Below are 27,671 nucleotides of genomic sequence, written 5' to 3'. Positions count from 1 at the left end.
CAGCCCTGTCAGTGATTTTGACAGACACCAACTCAAATGTATGCAAATAATTATACAGGAGTACCCACGGCTAAAAAATACTACTGGCCAAAAGGTTTCACCTAAAGACACATGCCAGTAGGGGTCACTGTAAAATTTATTACTAGCAAAAGCAAAACACATTATGCCAACTAGACTTCTCATCTTGCTTCACGTCAGAAATCCTGATGAGGCAATGGATCTGAAACAATGATACTGAGTCCAATCTCAAGCAGAAGAACAAGAAGGGTCATATTTTTGATATTAGTTCTGAATCCTAAACCCTCAAAGACTGTGACATTGAAGCCAAACATAGACAGGGCTCTTCACACAATTAAAATTGACACCAACAAGATACAGTGTCAAAAAGGGAAGGAATGTTTCCTTCATGCCAAGTATATTGCATGTAGGTATAATAACATAATTTAATCCTCAACAATCCTTCTGGATAGATAATTTACCACCTCTTGGAAAGGATGCAAAGCTTCCAAGATCACAGAATTCGAAAGTGGTCTCAGATGGTGTGGGGCCAGAGCAGGTGCTCTGTTGCCTTCTACTGAGAGGTCAAGAGCACTTAGCAGTACTTTAGATATTAAAACAAATGAGAAGCAGTTTCCTCGCCAAGTTTAAGGTTGAAGAGAAGGTAGAAGTACATGAAACTTTTACTTAAAAGCTAAGATAATCCATTTTTTGTAGAAAAACAGAAGATCATCCTGGTGTAACAGGGTCAGTTTTGAAGACAGATTGAGTTTAAATCTTGGTTCAGAGCCTGATTCAACCTCTCTGTGACAGATTTTTCACTTAGGAATGGGCTTGTGATAACATCTATGTTTCTAGGCTGTAACATAAATGTAAATGAGACTATTTAGTAAAGAGCCAAGCCCATGGCAGTCATTTTACATTCATTCCATAACTCTTACAAATACTGAATTAGAAAATGCTCAGTGGAAGTAAAGGCAGAGATACAGTCAGTCTATCTGGAGGAAAGAGAGAAGGTATAACACAGGATATCAAGTGGAAGAGGTAACTAGCTCATCTTGAAATGGACATGAAAATCCTTAGACATTCAAGAAACCTAAATTAATCTCATTTTCAGTGGCATAAATGTTTGAGCACTCATAGGAGCTCTTTCTGTTAAATTTCTCATGTAGTTCTTTTAATGAAATAATGGCTTAAAGATTCTGAAGGCACACCAATATTGTGGTCATAGAGGCCACAATAAATACAACTTAGGATAATGGATATTATGGATAATAGTACAGCTCAGAAACTGAATCTTTCTTTCAATTGGCTTGAATGAATAAAATACCTTATCTTAATCCAAAAAAAATCATCCATAGAACATCACATCAGTCATGTGCTAAAAGTTATGTTCTAATAAGATTTCAAAATAATCATATTGGGAAAACAATGTAATTATAAGGTGCAGTTTTCAAAACCATCTTGCATGTGAGCCAGGAGTATAAGAGCAAGACATAAACATGTAAAAAACCAAATGCACAAAACCTAAAATACATCTTCCATTTGCAAATGGTGCATCCTTATTTAGAAGACATCTGGATATTCATTGTTTCTTCAATCAGTATACAAAGTCATTCTGCCCAATATAAGAATTTGTATTATAAGGTAATATGTTTGCATCAGTACTAAAACTGACCAATGGATATCTTCAGAGACTCCCACCTGTCTGTCCTTGGAGAGGCAGGATGAAAGAGACCCACAAGTAACTCCCCACAAGGGCACTGGGAGTCCCTCATACCTACTTCCCCCTCCCAGCTGTGACACACTAAAAGGAGTTGCTCTTTTTTCTTGGAAGAGAAAGCTGTGTAAGACCCTGACATCTGGACATCAAATTGTAAGGAGAAGAAAGAGGAGTTCCATAACACCTTTTCAGTCTTGGCCAACGTGAGTGTAGCTTTCCCTCGACTCTGTCAGAGGCTAGATATTAAGTTACAAATTGACAAATATTTAGTACTCTGAATATACTTCCATTACCAGCTCCCGACCCTACCACACAAACTAGAAGAAGTCCACGCCCAGTGGAAGGGAAGTACTGCTAGGCTGGCTGATTATTATTCTCAGCCAGTGATTTTCAAGACTCTTTTAGTCTGTGCAGAAGAGCCTGGTGGCCTCCCGTTGAACCTACCTACCTGTATCCACACCTTGGCTCTGTCCTCCACAAGGACAGAGTCACATGAACTCAGTCATGTGATTTATTTGGTGAGTGAGACAACAGTGAAGAGGAGTAAGCAGAGACTTGGAAACTACTCCTGCGTTAGAACTTACCTCTTGCTGCTGCTGGGAACCTGAGCTATCCCACTGATAGAGTGGCCTCACCTAATGCATGGCGATCATGGACCCCAGCATCCTTTTCACCCATTTAGACATCCAGCAAAGCCCAGAAGCAGAGATGTGAGCTGACTGAGTAGCTGACCATGCCTGTGCAAGTTTGGCTATGATCAGCTGAGACAGGCTCAGATTGGCGGAGCTGTTCATTCAGTCAATCCACAAACTCATGAGCAAAAATTAGTTATCTGCTTAGCCGGGCATGATGGTGCATGCCTGTAATCCCAGTAGCCTGGGAGGCTGAGGCAGGAGGATTGCAAGTTCAAAGTTAACCTTGGCAACTTAGCAAGGCCCTAAGCAACTTAGCAAGAGCCATTCTCAAATTAAAATTAAACAAAAATTAAACGGGGGTGGGGGTGGGGATGTGGCTCAGTGGTCACAACCCACATCACTTGGTTGTTAACCTTCTAGCTGCCCCAGCTCCTCTGGCACCTCTGTGAAGCAGTGGTCTCCTCTTCGGGGGGTACTGAGAAACTCTTTTCTAATCCTAAACAATGACCCTTGCAGGGAGGGAAGAGCACATGTGGGCTTTTCAAAGGTGCTTAGCTGTGTTATTCTAGGCTGGACCACATAGATCTGGTCCCGTTCTCCTCTTCAGACTCATCAGGACCCACAAAGCCCCAGCACTCACAGAGATCTGATGCCTCGCTGAGCACTCAAAGCACACAAAAGCCATCTCTAGGCACAGAAAGACTGTCATTAAGACTGCCGAGATCTGGATACATTAGCAGAAGTAAGGAATATTTAAAATGAAACTTTTCCTATTACCTGCCCAATAAAATCATCTGTTTGAATTGATTTAAACCATGGTGAATTTTCTGAAAGCTTCAATTTAGGACAACATGCATTTTCCAGTCTACAATGCCATAATGGATATTCAAAATTCAAACCATCATACAGAACACTGCTTAATCTCTCTCGTTTCCTCATACTTTAAAGCCACACATTTATGGATTAGAGGAAGAAAGGAGAAGTAAATGAAGTCCTGTATAAAACCTTTCAATTAGCTCAACTATAATTTAAGGATTAAAACTCAGTGTCCCCACATGACTTCATTACTGGCATTTGGAAAAAAAAAAAAAAAGAAGAAGGAATGAAAATGCTGAAATCTTGGCTTTTGAATAATGAAGTGTTGACCTTGATTATTTTGCTAGACATGAATAACAATAATAAAAATCAAACCATTAGTTCTTCAATATTTTTCTGCCATGTTTCCCCTATTTAGAAAAAGGGTAGTGGAAAAGGGAAATTAAAACACACCAGTATTACTCCACCCGGACTTTTCCTCCAAGCCAACTGCTTTATGTTCTATTGAAAACTGTGCATGTGTGTTTATGGGGGCAGTCGTGTGGCACCTGCACTAGGGGAGGGGGAGGGTCCGTGTCTGCCATGTACGTGTTGAATCACATGCAATCCAAAAAGGATTTGCCAAGTGCCAATCGTGTGAAAGGGATAATGGAGCCAACAGAGAAGAAAGTGACCAAATAGAATCAAAGACCAGAGGCCACAATGTTGAGAGATTTTTCTTGGACCTGATTTTGAGGATAGGGCCATTAGGATGGAATGGGGAAGATGATTTAAAAAAAAAAGAAATCTGGAGGACTGAATTCATGACAGAATTGCAGACAGATGGGATTGGGAGAGGACAGAGACAGAGGCTTTACATTGGTTTGCAAACTTCTGGAAATGCAGGGAACATCTGGTTTCTCATGCTCAGGGGCAGGGCGGAGAGGGGTGCTAAGTTCTGCTGCCACAGGGGTGATGTGCCTGTGATAATGGGGGGACAGGCGCCTGCTGGACACTTAGATGTTGGTCAAAAGATACAAAATTACAGCTGGATCGGAGGAGTAAGTTCAGGGTGTCACTGAGCGGTGGGGTGACTGCAGTTAAAGAGGACACACTGCCTTTTGGAGGAAGAGTGGACGTCCAGTGTCCTCACCATAAATGAGCTTAATATGCGAGACCACGCCCATTCCACCGAGTACCTGTGCTTCCGGGCAATATGCTGTACGTGATAAACACATGCTACTTTGTCCTTCAATTTAAATAACTAAATAAATTTGGGGGCAAAAAAAAAAAAAAAGGAAAAAAAATACACTCTACCATGCAGAAAAGAAAGCAGGGCTGGGACTGGGGACCTGTGTGAGACCTCACTTTCTGCACAGGAGCTGAAGGCCCGGGGCAGGGGAACAGGACGGAAGGAGCCTTGATAGCAAGCTATCTGCAGACGGAGAGGCCCGCCTCTTCCCGCCCTGGGCCGGGCATTTTCTGTGCACGGGTTCCAATACTCAACACCACCTGGAGTACACCATCATCCCTATTTTTCAAGTGAGAAAACCGAGGCTGTGAGAGATGAAGCGAATTGTCCCCTGAGCTCTCCCCCCACGCTCTCTTCTCACCCTAGATGGTGAGTATAGAAATCAGCTTTTGGAAAGAGCCTAAAATTCTCGTGGGCTCCATCAATTCTTGAAACGATCTGCCAGTTCGTGGGAAGGTTCATTAAGAAGACAGACGTTTTAAGAAGCGCCCAGGATGTCACTTCATCCCTTGAAATACACAGCCCACATCTTCCCCATCTTCAGCTTCAATGGAAATTTCCTCAGAAAGCATTAAAACGCCACAGTAATAATTTTGCCACAATTTGACCTACTTACAGTAAGAGCCTGCTACCTCTGTTCTTTACCGGGAGGTGCGCAATGGGAGGTGGCGGGGAGAATTGCGCAGGAGCTTGCGGGTCTCACGTATACTTTCATTTTCTTGTCAGACTTTCTTTATGATAACACACCACTGAGCCTGTGTTGGAAGATGGCTCCAAGTGTGCAGCCACATCTGTCAAATTGTCAAGAGATGAAAACTCCCACCTGAGAGGCAGGGGGAAAATGGCTTGTCACAGCAGCAGCTGAGGAATGAGTTTCCCGTTTAATTGAGTTCTATTTATCATGCATTAGAGTGACCCCTTCACACAGAGCCTGCTTATACAAAAGCAGCATTTAAATAGCTACATAACTGGCTGGGTCCACGCTAAGAGTCAATTAGAACTTTGCAGTTTTCTGAGATGCACGCCCAGGCACACATTCAAAGAATTTTCTAAATGTTTTGGTATTACTACACAAAAGAAGTAGATGCTGGAGGTGCAAATTATGCATTTGCATGTCGACCATGAATGTTTTGTATTTGTATTATATATGACATTGTAATGTCTTCTTAATTAGATAGAAGCAATATATCCCTTAGACATATACAGAATTTCAAAAAAAGTCATTTAGAATATTTAGCAGGTAAGTGGGCAAATGACATAAATAAGCAATCTATAGAATGCTTGTGTAGCTACAAAAATTCATAAGTGGTCTATAAATACATGAAAAAATGCCTAACACTTATAGGCTGTAATCAGAGAGACAGAAAATTAACATTGTGAGATACCATTTCATGTCATCAAGTTAAACGTCTGTATGTCTGATAACAAGGACAAGGATGTAAAACAATGGGAAATATTAAAATACTCTAGTATTGGGATGAACCCAGTCCTTTTTACTTTTTAATTAAAGTGTCTCCCTAAGCTTCTGAGACTGGCCTCTAACTTGTCATCTTCCTCTCTTAGCCTTCCAAGTTGCTGGGATTACAGACATGTGCCACCACATCCAGCTACTGATCATATATTTTTATAGTAGAATAATATACAAGGTTAAAAATGAAGTGGTTAAAAAGATAGACCGCCTGAGATGAAACTCCTAGTCCCTAACCAGCTGCGTGATCTTCATCAGGCTAATTTTGTTCTCTGGGTCTCCATTTCCTCATCTGTAAAACAGAAATCACACTAGTACCTATAGTCATGGTGTTATTGTGTGCACTAAATAACTTAATAAAACCTATAAAACAATGTGCTACTCACAGTGAGTGGTCAATAAATGATAGCAATTATTATTTCTAATAGATGCATATGTTTTTCACACCTGAGTTTCTATATTATTTTATAATATATATTTTAGTTAAGCTTTTATTTATTTATTTATTTGGGTGGGGGAGTACTAGAGATTGAACTCAGGGGCACTCAACCACTGATCCACATCCCCAGCCCTATTTTGTATTTTATTTAGAGACAGGGTCTCACTGAGTTGCTTAGCACGTTGTTGTTGCTGAGGCTGGCTTTGAACTCGTGATCCTCCTGCCTCAGCCTCCTGAGCCACTGGGATTACAGGCAGTTAAGCTTTTATTGTTACATTATAATTATATATAATAGTGAGATTCATTGTGATGTTCATATAAACATATAATTTGGTCAATTTCATTGCCCATACCTTGCCTATCCTTCCCCTCCTCCTTATCCCTGGTTCCCTTCTTCTACTTACTTATTTCCTTTCCAACAGTGTGTGTGTGTGTGTGTGTGTGTGTGTGTGTGTGATCACATACACGTTCATTAATGCAAGGAAATGAATTAATATATTGTGAAATAGCATCGATTTACAAAGTGTTCGTTTCTAAGTAATGGAAACTATTTTATAGTGCCCTAAAGAAACTGTTGTATGGGTGGTCTGTGATTTAGATTAGGCAGTAATAGCCTAGTTAGCCCTTAATAAGATGCAAACTTTTGGTAGAGAAAACTAGGCCTGAGTTACAACTTCTGAGGTCATCTCAGTACTTCCTGTTATCACAGAGGAATGTCCCTCTTCAGTCACTCCATGATGCTGATGAGGACAGCGAAGTCATGGCTCCAGACAGAGATGGGGCAAGGTTTTCACGGAGGATTAAGAAGGGAGGCTTCAGGTTACTTTGGGTTTATGCTGTAGGCACACCTAATATGCTAGGTCCTTTGTATATCTAGGTTATGCATTTGTGGATTCAACCAACTATGGATGAAAACAAATATTGCATCTATACTGAACAACTGGAGAATTTTTCCTTGTCATTATTCCCTAAATAATATGGTAAAACAACTATTCATATTGTGTTAGGTAGTATAGGTCACCAAGAGATGATTTAAAGCATATAGGAGGGTGTTTACATATATTATGTGCAAATACTGTGCAATTATATGTCAGGGATTTCAGCATCCACAGATCTGACCATGGGGGTCTTGAAACCAATCCTCAGGGTTCTGAGGGGCAAATGCACTTTGTTTCAGTGGCCCTGCTGCTTCTGTTTAGTACTCATGACCAGCTACTTTGACCAATGTTTCCTACTTTTCTGACCTTCTGTAAGACCACTGTATTCCCTCCCAGTCTCCCTTTTCCTCTGGAAGTCTTCTGGTGAGTCTCATCGGAGCCCTGACTGAGAGGCCCCCAAACTCAGTCTCAATCAGCCATGTTTGGGTAATGCACAAGAGCCACCAGAGTCAAGTCTGAACATTCAGGGTAAGAAATTAGAGACAGAAGCCCAGGAACAGAGATTAGAAATCAGGTGGCCCAACTGGAGGGAGAGAAAGTCTCAGAAAGTGTCACCTGAGAGGTTGACATGCTCTTTGTAAGCATGGGGTCTTCTCCTTACAACTAAACAATTCTTAACTAAAACACACTCAGTCCTCTCAAACCCAGGAAGGAGGTATTTTTCTCCTTATTTTGCATAAATATGTCCAAGGTCATACCAATAATAACTAGCAGAGCTGAAATATGTTTGTCCCCAGTTCTCCTAAGAGGCTGAAATAGCATAATTTCTTCTCCCTCAAAGAAAATGCTGTCCTGGGTATCACTTGAGAGGAAGAGGAGAAGGATGTCTGTAACTGGGGAGAAAGAGGTGGCCAAAGGAAGTCATGTCAGGAAATGTGTGTTTGAGGCAGTCATAGCATACAAAGGAGGAGAAACTCAGTCATGGGGCGCAGCTCATCCACAAAACAATGCTTTTCCTTCTCACTACCAACCATCATTTCCTGTAGCTTGAACCAGAGACAGGAAGGGGAGGTTATAGGCGTTGAGCAGATCAGCAATGCACAGGGCCATGGAGACAGAAGCAGAAAGACATCCAGGCAGGATGAAGGGCAGGGAGTGTCCAGGGCCCACAGAATTTATTAGGGATTGCACATGTTTATCATGAATAAGTGTACCATTAAACTTAGCCTTGTTAAACATGGCATGAATTCCACTAATATTGGACAGACATGAGCAATGTTCTAGCAAAATGAACATAATTGATATTAAGTTTACTGGACAAAAATTTTCAACAAATGGCATTAGAGAGTTCACCACACAGTCTGGCAAGGCCAACAATATTGCCAAGGAGGGCAATATTGGGGATTTTGCAGTTAAGCTTATGAGTACACGTATTTTCACTTACTATAAAAATAGAAAAGACCACTCTAAGGGTACCAAATTGAATCCTTTCCTAGCAGGCCTGCATGAGTCCACTATAATTACAATTATGGACATAATTATAATCATATTTTGTGTCTAGGAACACAGAATGGATTTGTATAGTTTAAAATTAAAGATGAGAAGTGCCTATTTTTTTTTTCATCCTCAAATGGCTCTATAGAGCCTATTATTCTGTAGAAGATTTACTACATGCTCTAATTCATTTGAATATCCTAATCACTGCTCACTGGAATATATAAAATTCTAATAGATTTATTGATCAATTCCTAAAAGAGAAAAAGAGTAAAAGAGAGAGAGAGGAAAAAACTATTATGCATAAAACATCCAACATCACAGAAACATTAATTATACCATGTATTTAATTTAGCAGGGTGTGGGGAAAATTAAGCCACATCAATTCATCTTATTTTATCAAATTACCTAATTACTCATAGTTGGTGGGGCAGACAGATGTTCAAACCAATAAACTTTCTCTGACAAGGACAGAGAAAGCTGAAAAGAAAATGAAAAATATAATACCAACGAAAAAAAGTGAATCCAGAGCAATTTATACTGAAAGAAGAGGGGGATTATTTTTTTTAAATGTCTTTTATCTTCCAGGGGAATTTGAGCCAGTCTTTATTTATACTGAGCTATGAATTTAAAAATTTGAAACTTTCAAAACATAAAATTCAAAAAGGTTATTTTGAATGAATTTTTTATAAAACCATCTTTCAGTGTGATCGAAAGTCATATTGTTATAACTTATTTTATAGGCCACCCAAATAAATGTCCCCCTGGAATCCATCAGGTAATATTGTGAGAAAAGCAGGCCCCAAGTGATGTACCAAACACAGAGGGACAGCTCTTGCCTCTACAAAGGATCAGGATCATTTCTTACTGTGTTCTGTAAACACAGGGTGCTCTTGAAACACCCTCTTCTCATGCATTTCTGCATGCTTCTAAACCCTTATGTATTTATGAATTTATTTATTTTTCTCCCATAGAGTCATAGTCATGGAAAACAAGAAAAAAATCTATATTTATCTATTTATATCTATCTATATCTATATCTATATATATATTTTAACTGTGAAGATATCTGTATGACAAAGCATTCAGTTATAGTCTCTGGACAAAATATGGAGAGTTGGGAAATTATGGGCATAATTATAATCATATGGAGATGCTATGCTAGGTAAATGTGGCAGCCACCACCCAGTTCTAGCAAATGCTGGTGGGTGGAAATGAGAGCCCTGTTTTACCAGATCTTTCTGCTTGATAAGAAGAATACAATATGTAGATTTTCATGTAAAATACTGTTTATGATACTTCGGGTCAGTTTTTAAAAATTTCACTCTAAAGACAAAAGCAAAAATTCTTGAGAGTCAAAGAGGAAGTCTGTCATCTCTCAGATATTGTTGATTCATTTTTCTAATATATTTCAACAGCTACAAAATTACCAACTCGATTTAATTGTAGCTGTTCGAATGAATTCCAATAAACTTTTTTGTTTGTTTGTCTTGTTTTTTATTAAGATGATGGGTTTGGGTTCCTTTCAGCTGTGTTGTTCCTAAGCCCACATTTCCAAGCACAGGCCTATTCATGTCACATGCTGAAGAGGGCAGACTGTGAAGAGAAGCCAGGCCGAAGGTCCTATCAGGGCTCTTGCCCCACGTTTTAGAAGGAACTTGCTGGCAAACTCTCCAAAGTTACCCAAAGCCATGCGACCTAGAGACTTCCCAGGAACAAACTCCCGAGTTGCCCCTATTGGACCGCAGTGACTTGCACAGGGAAACAAAAGCTTTTTGTTGCAAGGGTCGCTATTGACACAATCCATTCGACTTCTAGACAAGGCCAAAGGTGGGTGGGAGAAGAGCAACTTCTCGCGAGAAGTCCAACAGGCACTTTAAAGAAGCCAAGAGCTCGCGAGAAGTCAGACAAGGCATGTCACTGCCCTGGCTGGTCCTTATCCTGACTGATGAACCCAGGGGGGTAGATGCCACGTGTAGGGCACAGTGCTGGCAATGACCTTGGAGGGTACATCCTCTACTGTCGTGGAGTTTCCCCTGGTCGGACAGACAGACATTAAATATTTAGTTAAACCATTAATTTGTGTTTTTTAAAAAATGGTCAGAAGCACCAAAGACAAGTACAGGATGAAATGGAGACAAGTAAGCCAGGTCCCTGACCTGTTTGGGGAGGACAAAGATGACCTTGAGCTGAGTGTGAAAAGGTGATGGGCAAGAGGAGACCCCGTGGAAGGACGACCTCTCCCCTGAGGCAGAACCACGCAGCCTGTGTGAATGTTGGAGCAGCTGCGCGCGCAGCTGGGAAGAAGGGACTCACCTTTGACCCCCAGGGAGGAAGGTGAGAGGACAGGTTGGAAGGGCAGCTCTTTCTGTTTAGGTTTTCTAGAGTTAACGTTTAATAATGAGAACATTGTCACATTTCGCTTGCTTTAAAGATAAAAAGAAGAAGCATGTGCCACTGTTTGTCCTTAGGGGTGAGCTGTTACTAGAGCCCACAACAGTGAGTGGATGCATCAGATGAAAGATTTTCTGTATTTTTTTCCTTATTTTGGTGCATTAGAGTTGTAGGTAATAGCTGGGTTCATTTTGACATAACCACACATGCATGAGATTTAAGTTACTCCATTTCAGTACCCAGCACAACTCCGCATTTCCGTCTCCTCTTCCTTCTCCCTGCTCTCCATCCCCTATTCTACTGGTCTACCTTCCACTCATTTATTGATTGATTTTTAACTTATGCTTTATAGATATACCCAAAGGTGGAATTCACTGTAGTAAATTTATACATGCACGATTTTGTCCAATGCATCCCACATTTCCTGCTATTTTTTATGACAGCCATCATTAGTAGAAGCCAGCAAGCATTTCACAACCATTTTCTCTTAAATATATTGCTTACTGAGTTCTTTTCATTTACTTATTTATTAACTAATTATTAATTTTGGTTCAGGCTTGGAAATGTGCTCTCTATTCTCAGTTCCTGCCTACCAAAACAGACCCCCATCCCTGGCCATCTCATTTATCATCCACACTCTTCCTGAGCATGGGCTCCTCTGTAAAGCCTGCTTTCGGACCAAAGATATGAAGGATCTTCCTTCCTACTGCATCACCTGACTTCCTCCCTATTTTTAACCCTGGGACTCACATTCAGAAAACTCATCAATATGTTGCTCTGTTCACAGCATGCCCCATGTACAGTCTGTCCGAGGCTGAAGCTCCACACAAGCCCAACATCTGAACCATGGCGCCCACGTTCCTTTCACTGTGATCTTGCTCTGTGTTTCCATCACTATCTGTCCCTTTCCATTTTCAAATCCTCCTGACACGGAGGCTCACTTGCCTTCTAATTCTGGATTGCAACCTCAAGGTATCAATTCACAAGCATTGAGTAGATTTTGGGTCCCCTGTGACTCTGATTTGGTACTTGAAGTAGCTCTGATAGTTTATTTCTATCACAAATCTGTGATCTTCTTCATGTTTCTTCTTTTGAATAAAACAAGGGACCGGGAACCAGAAGATCCAGCTAGTCTGGCCTTCTCCATTTGATGGAGGTATAACTTCAAGAGACTTGCCTCGGTCCTCTGAATACTCACTTCCTTCTTTGGAAATGAGATATGCATGCCACTCTTTCTGCATCGCAGGGTTGTAGTGAACCTCCTTGTTAGTCACTTCCTTCTTCATTCTCTTGGTCTTTGTTTAAACATTACTACCTCATAAGGACTTTACTTGATCTCTAAGATGAAAACAGAGGTTTCCAAACTATACAGTCCCATAATGTCTAGTGTTACATTTTTCAAAAACCGCATTGCTCTTGTAATTGCCAGTCCAACATGCTTTTTTCCACCCACCCTCAAGCACACTGTAAGCTCCATGAGGGTAGGGATAGTGCTTGTCTGGTTCAGGTCTGTCTTGGTGTCTAGCGCATCCTGGGGTTCAGTAAATACCAGAGGATGGATTAATGAAGGATGTTAGTGAAAGTGCTTTTTAAGAAAGCAGCTACTGCTATCATTGTTATTATTATGAATATTAGTAGGAATAGTAGTGGATGTAATTGCAGTAGTTGTATATTAGCAGTGTTGTCACCATCAAAAACAGGACAAAAGGATATCACAAAATAGTGACAATATTATCAATATACATGGACAATCATTCCCCTTTCACCTTCATCCTTTTAACCGATAGAAAATAATAACCAACAGCAAAATGGGAAGGTAAGGTACAGAATAGAAGACAATATTTTCAAATCTTGGGCTGTAAAGGGAATAAAATCCAAAATATCTAAGGAACTCATGCAACGAAAGAGCAAAAATACAGATAACCAGCTTTTAAAATGAGTAAAGACCCTCTGAAGACATTTATCCAAAGAAGACATATGAATAGCCAACAGGTATATGAATAGGTGCTGACCGTTACTACTACCAGGGAATGCAGATTAAAACCAAATGACACACATCTCATGCTTGTTAGAATGATGATTGTCAAAAATTACAAAAGATATATGTTGGTGACAATGTGGAGAAAAGGGGACACTTGTACACTACTGGTGGGAACATAAATTGATACAGACATTGCAGAAAACATGGAGAAGATTCCACAGAATATTAAAAATGGAACTGCCGCCTGATTCTGTCATCCCACCACAGCATTTCTATGTAAAGGGAATGAAACCCACATATCAGAAATACTGGTACTCCCCTGTTTACAGCAGCAATATTCACAATAGCCGAGATACAGAATGGAATCTTACTCAGTCACAAAAAAATGAAATCCTGTCATTTATGGTAATGTGGATGGAACTGCAGGACATAATGTTAAGTGAAATAAGTAAGGCACAGAAGAATAGTAGCATATTATTTCTTTCATATGTGAAAGCCAAAAAATGTAGACTGCATAGAAGTAAAGAGTAGAATAGTGTTCATTAGAGGGTAGGAAGGATAGTAGTAAAGAGGTATAAATGGTGGTTGTATCATGAGTTGCAAATATATAATTAGATAGCAGAAAAGAACTTCTAGCATTCTAGAATGCAGTAGGGTGACTATAATTTACAATGATTTATTATGTATTTCATAAAGGATAAAAAAGATGTGGTATATACACCACATTGAACATCATTCAGCCATGGAAAAGAAGGAAATTTTGTCATTTTCAACAGTGTGGATGAACCTAGAGGACACTGTGCTAAGTGAAACGAGCCACAGGAAGACCAATACTACATGAGCTTACTTATAGGTGGAATCTAAGAAAGTCAAACTCACAAATGCCTCCTGTGTATCTAGAAGATGTCAGGTCCTGGGAATACAGGGTGGAGTGAAGCACTGTCCCCCACTACTAGGCCATAAATCTGGGCAAATATAGAGCTTGGATTTCTTTGTATAAAAAGTCAAACATCTTCACTGAGTGATTTTTTTTTTTTAATGGCATTGTACTGTACCTGAAGGCAGGCTGGGGCACGTCCCTGGGGCTTGTTGACATCCACAGCTACCAGCTGCCAACCACCAGCAGCATCTTCATGGAACATCTTCAAGACAAAGAGGGAGGTGAGTCAGAGACACTTAACATGGAACACTAAGAACTCTGTCTCCCACTTTCTGCACAGTTTATGTCATCGGAAATGTGTGTTCTTATAGGTTTATATTTAGAAAATGATTCACTTCAATTATGTTCATTTTAATGCTGAAGACTTAGGTGAATAATGATAATAACAAGTGCAAGATAATCGCTTCCTTTTATTGAGCATGTGTTACTTTTCAGGCCATTTCTACCTCACCTAGGCATTGTGTCTAATTGCTCAAATACTATTCTTCACGTGAGAAATGCTTTGATAAATATTTTATCCCCATTCTATTGATGACTATTCATTAGACCTTGAAGAAAATGCAAGCTAGAATTCTAAAGCATGATGTGTAATGTCATGCTTTTTACCATAGGTGGTAGATTTTTATCTTTAGTGGACATTTCTTACTGGGATAATTAAAGATATTCTCATGGTAGATCATATCAGAAGCATGCATGTAGCATAGGGAAAGAGACTGGGATCATTTTAATGGTATCAAACTAGCATGTCATTTGGTTGACTTTGTGCGAATATTTTAACTAAGCCATAACTAATTTGCTCACTAGAAATTTCTGGTGCATATTTATGAACGGCATACATAATGTCTTTGGCTTAGAAGATGTAAGTGATTGAAATTCCGGCTACTCACACCTACTAAATTCTGAAATTCACTCACTTGACTGAATATCTTACTGTATATGCCACTATCTCAACCATTACTTATCCATTAATATTACACCCAGCTGGGAGACATTCCCCACTTGTAAATATTTTCCCACTGACAAACTGTATCCCCAGTTCCCTAGGCCTGTGTGGCAGGAGGAGGGCTGGTAACAGGACAGGGTGTAATTGCAAAGTTTTATTTTCCTAAAAGAAACTTAAGTCTAAACATTCACTGTTTCATTCCTGCCTGAGGTCACTGTTTGGTACACACACAGTTTCCTTTGCCACCCTTATTTATGTCTTCCTGTTAGTCTGACCTTGTGTTGAAAGGGGTAATTGTTGATGGAAATCTGTATGAGATGATGCAAGGGACATTACATAAGATTTATCATCATAATTTCAAACTCCTAGCAGCAGGGACCGCAGATCATTTGCAGAAACTACACTCGTCCTCTGTATAAGAAGTGAAGCCCAAATTCACAGGCTGTACATGTAGTTTTTAAAGGACAAAATCAAGGTCCATTTTTACACACAGCCTCTTTGACTAGAGATGCCACTGCAGATTGTTTATCTCCGCTGTCCATTTACAGTGCTCACTTTCCCTTTTAGATGCATTTTAAAAGCTGTTCTTGGGGGTAGAATCAAGCACATCCTTCCCTAGTGGGCTCCTTCTGAGAATACTACATGGGTGGAAAGCGAACCTGTTAAGATGCCTTTTAAAGTTCCTGTCGGAATCCTGGGATTCTCCTTTTAAGGACCAAAGACAAAGCCCACTTGTCAGTCACTGGCTAAGAGCCCTCTGCTTGGAGGACACATTCCATACTGTCTTATCACACTACAAAGCCTCCCTGGGGCTTATATTTGCTTTGATCAGTCAAAGACTAATTTCTTTGTTAAATTATTTTTCCAGCAGACCAAAATCAAATGAGTCAATTTAATTGTTAGTACAAGAGTTCTGTCAAGGTCATTCCTTTGTATGAAATAAAAAGTAAAAAAAAAAAAAAAATGAAAACATGTTCAATTTCTCTCTAGTCCCTCAATTATAAAGAAACATGTAGTAACAACAGAAGATTTTTGAGAGAACTTGGGTTAGTTAGCAGAAGCCAGGAATTCTTAGAGACTCCAGTCCTTGGTGGGAACGTGGTGAGAGCTACCAACTGTCCCTCTCTGTTATCCCTGTTTTCCAATGTCAGAATTTTCATGGGTACACTAAGCCTCTAGAGGGAAAAAAAAACAGTTTATTTCTTGTCTATTTTTGGAAGTTGATCTTGACCATTTAACAACATATGGCCTATAAGAGTTAAGCAGAAACCCTTTTCTCTTATATTTCTCCTTCTTGCTCTCTGAAATATATATGTCAAGGTTAGAGCTACAACAGCCATTTTAATCTGCGAGGTAAATTTGGGAATGGAGGCTGTGCCATATGCCACATGACTACAAACACACAATCCTTTTCCTTTTGTATTAATTTGCTTTCAGCAGACCTTCATGTCAGTAAACTTCAATCATTATTTTAATGGTTTGCATTTATTTCAATATCATAATTTATAATCGACAACTTTATTGCTAAATATTCAGAATCTTTTCATTTACCAAAATGCCTCCATAAACAACCTTAAATATAAATCTTGGACTTTGTCCAAAATTCTTCATAGGACAAATTTCTAGAAGTGGAATGTCTTGGTCAAATCATATATACATCCTTAAGGCTTCTGATACATATTGCCCAACAGTTTCCTAGAAAAGACGTTCCAATGCACATTCTCACTGACTATGTATGAGAATGTCCCTCTGAGCCAACAGTTGGGAGAAGTTAGCCTGGGGCCAGAATGAAGACAGCATGTTGACAGTGGGGCTTCCAATGGCTAAATTAAAAGGAGGTCAGATCTTGTAGTGAGTCAAATGAAGGCTCTGAGAGCTCAGTAGCCTGGCTGAAGTCCCAGGTCTACCAGTTGCCCATTATGTAATGTTGGGCAAACTAATTAACTTTCTAATCCCTGTCACTTTTTAATCTGCAAAGTGGTAACAATAGCAGAATGCACTTTACAATGTTATTGTGAAGATTAAATACGTTGGGCTGTAAAGTCATTACACCGTGCCTGGAGCTGCCCTCAGTATCTATTAGTGCTCGAAATACGACGGTGTGACTTGGTGGAATGGCACCAATCATTACAGATATGTATTTCCATGGCCCTTTCCCTTTCGTATAATCATGTGGAAACCAGGAAGACGTCAGCCTGGACAATTCTCACAGGTGTGTCCCTTTGCCTCTGCTAGAGTTTTATAGTGCGTCACTTGGTTTACAAAGTAAGAATGCTTCTGGAATTGTTTTCTCAGGCAAAGTAAGAATGCTTCTGGAATTGTTTTTACAGGCAAAATATCATCATTACTCTCATCTTATTGTGAGATAAGGAACCCTGGTGGCCCAGGGAATAGCTAGAGAACTGAATTAAAATCCCAAACCTAAGACGCCGCCCACTCGTGGGCAGAGCAACGTGGAGAAAGTCTACAATGCATTTTGAAATTTTATGCTGCTGGGATTCTTTCAAAATCAATCATTTTTAAAAATAGGTAATCGTCACCATTACACAAATAATGACAGGGGATACCTGGCTTGATTTCTTTATTCAATAATAAATCCTGCGACAGCCTCCTTAAATCTGATCTCCACATGACTTCCCGTAATGGTGCAGGGGTCCATCCCTGTGGCCTCTTACTGGACAGAACTCCTGGTTGCCAGGAGAGCCCTTCCCTTATTACACTTGGTGTATTGCTTTCTCATATTTTAAGGATGTACATTCATGTGGAAACCTACGGTCTTGTACTACAGTAAACACATTTTTCTAATGTACCATCTTTGAGCATCAAGTTATGCACAGTGTTTTTTGGGGAGGTGAAAATTCTTTCCATGTTTGATCATGCATCTTTTCATTTATGTTTTCTGCCTTTTTACTGAGCATTGCACTGCAAAATTGCTATGGGCATGCTCTAAGAGTATTGATGGGATTCCAAAGGAAGAAAAACTCAAAAGTGCTCTTTAATTCTGTACCAACCCTATTCTTATCCATCTTATATCTTAATTAGGGATTATCAATTCAAAAAACTTGTGTTAGTGAGAGTGTTCAGGATTATAACAGACCCAGAAGTTATTGCTCTCTTTACAGAAGCAGAATGTTTATTTACCAAACCCCAAAAGAATCCCCATTGGACCTAACATTTGCAAATGTAAGGTGTGTGCTGGCTGCCTGAAGCCTGCTTGTGTCCTTGTCACTACCTATAACAGAAAAAGCAGCCCGGGGTGGCACTAAGGCTTAGCAGCTCTTTCGCTGCTGTTCTGAAACAATGGGATAGACTCCTCTCTATCATGAGCCAGTGTGGGTCAGAGGACATTGGGATGGTGTCTGTCTACATATAGGGATAAAGGTCTGCATTAAAGAGATGCTACGCCCAAGACTTCTTCCACCTCAGCACTGGGTAGGAGTAGCTCTGTGTGGACTATCACGAGTCCCCGGAGTCTGTCCATCACTGGGCACATGGCCACAGTCACCTATGGCTAAGAACTATCCAGGTATGAAACTCACAAGCCTCCTCACATTTAGGCCGACTCAGGATTACCTATCTGATCATTTCTACACCGTTTCCTTCTTCCTTGACACATACCATGTTACCATCTCCGTAAGTCCTTCAGCATTACTTTTCTGTAGTTGGTCTATGCTATGACTTAAGGGTATTTGGTGGTAGTCATTCAATTTAAAGATGTTACTTTGCTATTTTAGAGAAAAATCCTCTTCATTGATTCCCTTTTGCCTCTAAATGGTCCATATCAGAGCCAGCTGCCTAAGATGTCAGGACACCGTGGTTTTGTCCTATGACTCTCTGTGTGTGTGTGTGTGTGTGTGTGTGTGTGTGTTTCTACACACATGGATGGCTGTCATGGGAAGCCTACATTGTTTGAGACATTAACAAGTCCATCATGCCCAGGACCCCTTTAGACCTTCATATGGAATTACTGCAAATTCTCACATACTAGGGAAAGGCAAGAATGGATTTCAAGTCTGAAAAGTGACATGCTTTACAATGCCATCTTTTATTTTATTTCCTTAGACTATCCTGTTAGAATCAGAAACGTGTGATTTAGTGTTTTAAATCACTTTCAACGTCCTCCTCAACAGTGTTTGGCCAGATTTTACAAATATAAGAGAATCACAGAAAATGCTGCCTCTCCTCCACACACAGAAAAGCACCTGGGGCCTCTGGCAAAGGGGATTGAGGGTGGGCGGGGCCTGAGGCTGTTGCTAGGCTGCCCAAGTGGTCTTCCACCAGAGGATGCTGGCAGGAGTTTAGTCGCTTAGCAACCTGGTCCTCAGTCACAGCGCTTTTCTTAATGAAGGTTTTTCACAGTTCTCTGTGTGATTACCTCTAGTCGCATTTCCTCCGAATTACAGACTTACATATCCTGATTAAGTACAATTTGGCATCGAAATAATTCTGTACAACTTTGTTCAAAGTCTTCACATTTCATTTTCTACTATAACCGTGGGCTGATTTGGAGGCACCTCTAAACATTACTATTCCAGCTGTGATTTTACCCATCAGAGTTACCTGATCAACATAATATGGAGTAAAGACATTTTAGGCCATACTCCAGGGGCTCTGCATGCACCTCAAGTGCTGAGTTCACAGTGCCATGTGCCATTAGGTGTCAATGCCTGGGATAGGAGGCATGCCCTTGGAGAGGTTATCACCTCAGAGAGGTCTTGGAACTTTATTACACCTCACAGTTTGCAAAGAGAGGAGAGAAAAAATAAGAACTGAATGTGGTTGATTCCCTGAAGGCTTTCCTTTGTGGAAAACCCAGACAGCATTTGAAAAAAACTTTCAAGGAAATTTGCAGTTTTGCATTTTGTTTTTGCCAAAATTGAATAGCATCACCACTGTGGTTGTCTGTGATGAATGGTCAGAACAATCTAGACTCCATAGCATCGTAAAGATGCTATAGCATCATAAGGTTTTTCCTACGTGTTTATATGTTGAATAGCATCTAAACACATAATTCTAACTATGAGTTTGATCTGAAAGTTTTCCGAGTAAAATTTGTTCCTTGAATCTTTCATATACTTTGTCCTAATAGGTTAGTAAAAGTGAGTAGAATTATAATAATTTTTTAAAACTTTAATATTAAAATAATACTTAAAAGGGATTACATCATTTTATTCTTGATTCTGGAATTTTTATTTTCTCTCTGTGCTTTGAAGATTCATAAGACATAAACTTGCCCTTCCTCTTTCTAACCACCACCAAAACAAGCACACAAAACAAAAATACAAATAATGACAAAAAATATTGCTGAATTGCCCTCTTATGTAATTAACTGCTCTGCTGCATTAATTGGAAATGGTAGGCCATCTCCAACTCCTCGGGGTGCTTATGTAAATCCTTTCAAATATATAGTGACTCCACAGAAATCACAGGCATGGCCTGGTGGTGAGGGATCTTTTCCATTCTCTATTGCACTATAATTGTTTTGTTTTGAATGAAATATATTTTCCACTCCCAAACTTCTAATCCTGTACATAAGGGCCATGATCTAGGCTTGCAATTACATGAATAAATGCTCATAAAAATAGGAAATTCCATAGTTGCTATATTGGATCTGCAAGCCCTATGAAGACTTGTGATGTCAGAACCAAATCAAAGGTCCAAAATAAATGTGGTTGGCAATCTGGGTTTTGTATCTAAATCACCCAAGGAGCTACTAAAAATATGTAAGCATCATCATAACATCCCTGAGAAAGTCAGACTCGATTGTTGGGTTTGGGTCCTGCACCTGTGTTTTCGAACAGCTTCCTAACTGTGCCTGGTTGTTCAAGCCCATCACACCTTGCTCTTGTTCCACTGATGAGGACGGGCTCTGCCCCTGTCTCAGTGGGTAGTGACATCCTCGTGCTGATCCCATACCTGTGTGGTGGCTGTGGAGGTCGTACTGCTTCTTGATCCCCACATTTGCTGAAACTGAACTCTGATTTCTGCAAATGTTTCAATGATGACGGCGATAAAGACATTCTGAAAGAAACGACAAGCCAACACTGGTTATGAGGGGGCAGCTGACGACCAAACGCAGAAGGCTTACAGAACCTGCCCAACGTGGGGACTTCATTAGTACAATTAGTTCCAGTACCTTCACAAGCCAGGCAAGGAAGAAAATCAGGGTGATGAAATAGAAGTAGGAACGCCAGCGGGGGAAGCTGTCGATGGCTCTGTACATGAGGAACACCCAGCCCTCCTGAGAGGCAGCCTCGTAGACCGTGAAGATGCTGGTGCCTGCCAGGAGACAGAAGAGCACATCGAGGTACCACTGACTTTTGAAATAGAAAAACGTTTTCAGAGAAACAATCAATATTTATCCATGCTCATTTCTCAGTGACAGAAGCTTTTCCACACAGATTAAAACTGCATGTGACATTTCATCATTCCCTTGCTTAGAATTCTGCTAAAGTTGTTTCTGACTTCAAGCCAGAGGAATTCCAATGTCTTCAGTGAGAAAAATAATTTTGTATTATGTCTCTAGCTGTTAAATGCATCTAATAAAGGGGAAAAGGAAACAAATATTCCAACCAAGTATAGATAAGAACTGCTGCAGTCTGGCTGGGCACAAATGCTGCAGTCTGGCTGGGCACACAATCACGAGCCACCACACAGCTTGTAGATTCAAACAGCAACTCTTTATTCCCGAACTCACACCAGCCGTCTACAAACACGTTCTGGGGAAATCCACGTTCTCTGCCCAAATCCACCTCCACTGGGCTTCTGTCTCCCAAAATATACTGTCTGAATCCCGTGAGAACTCAAGGGGAACTCAGGCAGCAGGATACGCCCTATTCCCAGGAGGAATAATCTTAAACCTGGAACGCCCTAAACTGGATTATCCTAAACTGGGAACACCCTAATCCGCCCTGGTCCTTGAGCAAGGTCACCTACATTCAATGTCATTGCAACATGGGGTACGCTGGCAAGGAAATTGTCAGACCTACTTGGCTAATGGCTCCCAGCAAAGAACAAAAAAGAAATGTGCAGCATTGAAGCTTTCCACTTGAGTTTAGCACTTTCAGTGTGTTGAAAATCACCCACCAAAGTTTTAACCAAAATGAAATAAATCTGAGAATTGGGTTGCATTTGAAATCACTTTGTCATGGGAGACTAAAGTATCTCAGGATGCTGACAGTACTCTGAAGGAACTCGTGTTCAGATTCCACGATGTTTACTGAACACCAAAAGGTAAATCATCAAAAGTGTCTCATATTTGAGGGGACAACTGTCTCATTGAAAATATTCCTGATAATGCAAAGAAATTTTAAAATGCATAGATATATTTTTGGACATTGATTAAGAGAACATAAAACACCATGCAGGGAAAAAAGAACATGTTTTCTCCTCACAACACCATGAGATGTTTTATAAGTGGACAAACAAAAGCTTGTAAAGACTAAGGAACTTGTTCAAGGTTGTACAGATAATGAATAACTAGGGAAATAGAACTAGCCCAGTCTTTCTGGAACAAGGTTCTACACATCTCAACAAGATACAGACTGCCTCACATCCTTTGTGCACATAACTTCTAGTCTGTGAGGAATAAATTACTGAATTTGTGCAAGGTTTTGGTATAAGGTGAGTGCTTAAGGCATTTCAGATATCATTACTTTTATTATTATAAAAGAGGAAATTTTTGTTTACCATGTAAGTAAAACATATTACCTACTTAAGGTTGGTTACAAGACTAATAATATATGTTGTTATTCATAAAACTGGCAAGCATATGACATTGATAAATTCTGATACAAATGAGTTAAATTATTATAGAAGATAAGCCAGTGCCCACCCATGCATATTCTGATCCCATGGAAATGCACAACCAGAATGTGCACTAGAGCAAATATCCAAACCAAGGAGGGGGTTACTATGGCTCGGTGGACCTCCCTGTTTCTGAGCCTGTGCACACATTAGCATGAGCATAGAGGAAAACCCAATCATGTGGAGCACAGCAAAGTTGCTATGAAAGCAGACAGTGAGAAAGCAGGAGGCTTGGAAGAAAAGATAAGGGAAAGAAGGAAAGCATGGCCCTATTTGGTGACTGCCTAATATGTATTAATGTGTGTTAAGATGCTCTTTACAGAACATCCTATAGCAACTGCCTCTCTGCTTTTCCTTTTTGTTCTTTACATATTTTTATTTTTAATTGACACACAGTAATTATACATATGTATAGGGTACAGTGTGACATTTCAATATATTCAAGCAGTGTGTAAGATTCAGATCAGGGCAACAGACACATCCATCACCGCAGAGTTATCAGTTTTTGTGTTATTTTGTGAAATATTCAAAATCCTCTCTATTAGTTACTTTGAAATATACAATTAATTGTTGTCAACTGTACACATGCTACTGTGCTATAGCCGAAGCACCCTGTCCTCTCTCTGTGCACCTTCCTCCACGTCTTCCCAGGCTTGGTAAACACTGTTCTGCTTTCTACTCCCATGAGACCAACCTCTCAGCTTCCACACCTAAGTGAGAACATGAGTTCAATCGACTCTCACTTCAAGAATCCCATTTTGAATATTGGGTGAATCACTGCCCTAACAACTGGCATTTGACAGCTTACACTTATATCCTAAGAAAATCTCTGTCTCATCAGGTAGGAGGCAGGTGCAGAAGAGGTCACATATTATCCATCACGTTCTACAGAAATGCAAAGGAAAGTCCCTGGTTCATGAAGGTGCACAGGCTAGAAAGTGGTAGGACCTGTAACTGAACCCACTCATCTGGTTACCTATTTAAACATTTTTTTTTAATCAGGCTCTTTGTACTTTATCTTGCTTGAGACTGTACCTTTAAGAAGAGATCATTTTCTCTGGTCATTAATCTGAATGAATGAATATGGCCAAGTTTAGAGCACATCAAGACACTCTTGAAAGAAAGATGACTTTTCAAAGTTTGGGAGAGAAGCACAGACAAGAAAGAAGATGCCAACAGCAAACGGAAAAGAAACCGTTTCCATGAATGATCATGTGTACCAACAGTGAGCACCCCTTGCTTCTGTGGGCTGAATATAAAGAACCATTTTAACATAAAACAAATAATTGCTGTTCCTTATTTCCTTCAAGTTCTTGAATGAAAACAGAAAAGTGGCCGCTGAAATCCATTATGAACCACCATTAAAGTTTAATAGCTTTGCCAATTGACCATTTTCTGGTGAATTATAGGAATTGTTAATATAAGAGTAAACCTGAGAACAGCACTGGAAGTTATTCTCCTCTTCCCTCCCCAGATTTCTCTTTATTACACCTACAGGGAAGATGTTATTTGAAATTATGGAAAAAACAGTATGTGCAATGTGTGATTGTCAAGATTTAACTCCATTTTCCCTAATTGGACAAAAAGGAAAAAAAAGGGGGTGGGGGGAGAAGTAGAAATCCACGGTGCAGTGGGATGAGCAGAGTGTGTTGGCAGAGACACAGCATTTGTGGGAATATGGCCAGGACACTGTGCCGGAAAATGGTGACTCCTGAAGGAAACAATTCCTGGCCTCATGAACTGCACCAGGTAACAAGCAGGCCTTGAGGACGGACAGAGGAAACTGAGCCAGAGGGACTGTCCATATCAGTTTTCTGCTCCTGGCTTTGCAAAACATAGAAAAAGAAAATGGATTTTCCAGTGGTCAACCAGTGTTTAAATGGACAAAAATCAGATGCATTATCCTCTCATTTTCTGTGGCAAGGGGCCAACCCTGAGAAAGAAGCTAGCTGTTGACAGTGCGGGGCACATCCTGCCCTCTGCCTGCTCCACGCTGCTTCCCTGCCTCCCTCTCAGCAGACACCTCCTCCGCTATTCAAGGGGCTCAAGTCCTTTGCTGTCAGGCCACATAAGGTGACAGTCCTCAGCACTTCTAGAGACTCTGTGCTCCCCTGTGTCAAGTCATGCATTGCACAGAATTGTCACCTCCATAGAATGAGCGCTCCAAAATTAGGCTTGTATCTCTCACATCTGTTCTAGGCATTGAGAAATACTCAAGAACTTCAATAAATTAAACAATGAACACATAGCCTTAAGCACAAACATTTGTGTTCTAAAAAAAAAAATCAATTTTTCCACAACGTATTACATAGCTAATTTGGCAGCAAATGAAACTATTTTATAGTTAAGTGATTTTCCCAATTTCTAAAAATCTCTTATATACAGGTACACATGCACTATCAACCTTAAATTCTGTGCTACAACAGGAAACTCTTCCTTCCTCTGTTGTTGGACCAATATGGTAAATGTCTAGAAAACACATCAATACATAGAAAATATATTTTCTAAGTATATTCCAGAATGTTCTTGGTCTATTTTAATTATGGATCTAAAATTTCTAGACAGGAGTCCACATTTTTGTCAAATGAAGAATGCTTCTACAATAGCACCCAGCAGTATAACACCTTTCCTTATTAGAAAACAATGAGGCCTATTCCAAAAATACTCAGAGGCATCTTGGAATAGCACCCTTTTTCTAGACCCCAAACTCTCCAGGTGCAAATTTAAGTTAGGTAAGAAATAAAATCATGAGGCTGGAACTGTGGCTCAGTGGAAGAGTGCTTGCCTAGCATGCGTGAGGCACTGGATTCGATCCTCAGCACCACATAAAAATAAAATAATAATAAAATATAGATATTGTGCCACCTATAACTAAAAAAAATTTAAAAAAAAAAGAGTGAAGGGGAGAATTTTTTTAAAAAAAGAAATAAAATCACAATTGCAACATCTCATCATTTCTCTGAATTTCATTCATTCTCTCTGATCTCTTCCATTGGTGCCCTGAGGTCATTACTAAAGAACAGACATTGACTTGCAGAAGATAAATACTAACCTTAGGACTTGCTACAGAAAGACAGTAGAGGATATGTTTTAGCTTGGATGAAGTTACATTCACATCTGTTTTGATTTCTTTTTGAAAACAGTTAAACATATATCCATTGGAGGTATAGAATTTCAGTGAACTCCAAGCAGAACTAATACAAAGAAAAGTATACTCTGTGGCATCACAGTAACCTTAGAAACTAAAGAAAATTTATCAATAGAATGTGGAGGATCAAAACAACTTACATACAGAGGGATAATGAGAAAATAGTTCATGAACTCTTTTTGTTAAATGGTTCTTTTTAGTTATACACAACAATAGGATTCATTTTGACAAAATTGTAAAAGCATGGAATATAATTTGTTTTAGTTCAGTCCCCAGCACATCCCCTCCTCCCTCTCCCTATTCCTTTCACTCTCCTCTACTGATCTTTCTGCCATTTACTTATGGTATTTTTGTTAAATACATGATGGTGAGATCCACTGTGGTATATTCATGTATGTACACAGGAAAGTGAGGTCAGACTCATTCCACTGTCTTTCCTATCCCATCCCTCCTCTCTTCCCTTCATTCCCTTTTGTTTACTCCATTGATCTTTTATTTTTTATCACCCCCCCATCTTTATTTTAGATTAGCTTTTGTGTATCAGAGAAAACATTTGACTTTTGATATTTTGGGCTTATTTTACTTAACATAATAGTTTCCAGTCCATCCATTTACTGGCAAAAGCCATAAAGTCATTCTTCTTTAGGGTTGCCTCATTCTCCACTGCATATCTATATCTATATATCTATATCTATATCTATATATCTATATATCTATCTATCTATCTATCTATCTATCTATATCTATATCTATATCTATATCTATATATATATAACTTTTTCTTTATCCATTCATCTGTTGAAGGACATCTATGTGGGCTCCCTAGCTCGGCTATTGTGAACTGTGCTGCTATGAACTTTGATGTGGCTGTGGCACTGTGGTATGCTGATTCTAAATGTTTTGGATATATACCAAAGAGTTGATTAGCTGGGTCAAATGGTGCTTCCATTCCTAATTTTTTGAGAAATCTTCAAACTGTTTTCCAGAGTAGTTGCACCAATTTTCAGTCCCTTCAGCAATGTATGAGTGTACCCTTCTCTCCAAATCCTCACCAACATTTATTATTACTTATATTCTTCAAAATTGCCATTCTGGAATGATGTGAGATCTCAGTGTAATTTTAATTTGCATTTCTTTAATTTCTAGAGATATTGAATTTTTTTTTCATTTTTGTTGACCATTTCTATTTCTTCCTTTGAAAAGTGTCTGTTTGGTTCCTTTGCCCATTTATTGATTGGGTTATTTGGTTTTTCAGTGTTAAGATTATATTTGTTGCTTCGTTATCTTCTGAGGACTCTTTTTTTCCCCATGAAAAACATGAGCATGGTAATATTCCCATTTGTTTCTTCTATTCATAGTTTTATATAATCACACCAAGTCTTTCTAACCTAAAGTGACAGGGGCAGAAAATTGTGGTGATAACTAAATTAAAGAAAAAAAAAACTAAACCTACAAACCTTTATATTTGGAGAAGGTCCCCCACTAAACCCTCTCCAAATATAAAGTAACTGCTTCTGTTCTAATAGTGGTCACTGGTTTGCATGTAGTTTATCCCTTAAGGGGATAATATGGCCAAGTTAAGAAGTGGTGAGACCTTTAAGAGCTGAGGCTCCTGCAGGTCATGAGGCCAGGGGCCCAGGAGGGATTAATACAGTTCTTGTGGAACCACTCTGAGTTCCTAAGAGTGTGGGTGGCTATAGAAAGAGTGAGCTGACCTCTGGGGTCCCCACGTGACCTTTCATTTTTGCACTGCGGCCTCCATAATGCCACCCAGTATG

General features: G+C 39.7%; 1 protein-coding gene across 6 annotated transcripts in view; it reads right to left on the bottom strand.

Annotated features, from left to right (window-relative positions):
- The window catches only part of Nalcn (sodium leak channel, non-selective), a 298,301-nt gene that overhangs the window by 172,852 nt on the left and 97,778 nt on the right, over window positions 1-27,671 (bottom strand). For all 6 annotated transcript variants that reach the window (XM_048800656.1, XM_048800657.1, XM_048800658.1 and 3 more), the window contains exons 8-10: window positions 21,076-21,218; window positions 20,856-20,960; window positions 14,112-14,198 (exon numbers count right to left, since the gene is read on the bottom strand). In XM_048800656.1, coding sequence (XP_048656613.1) covers window positions 14,112-14,198; window positions 20,856-20,960; window positions 21,076-21,218 — 335 coding nt within the window. The remainder of the gene's footprint in view (window positions 1-14,111; window positions 14,199-20,855; window positions 20,961-21,075; window positions 21,219-27,671) is intronic.

Source organism: Marmota marmota, unplaced genomic scaffold, assembly GCF_001458135.2.
Source record: "Marmota marmota marmota unplaced genomic scaffold, marMar, whole genome shotgun sequence".
NCBI lineage: Eukaryota > Metazoa > Chordata > Mammalia > Rodentia > Sciuridae > Marmota > Marmota marmota.
This window is presented reverse-complemented; position numbering and strand designations above follow the sequence as displayed.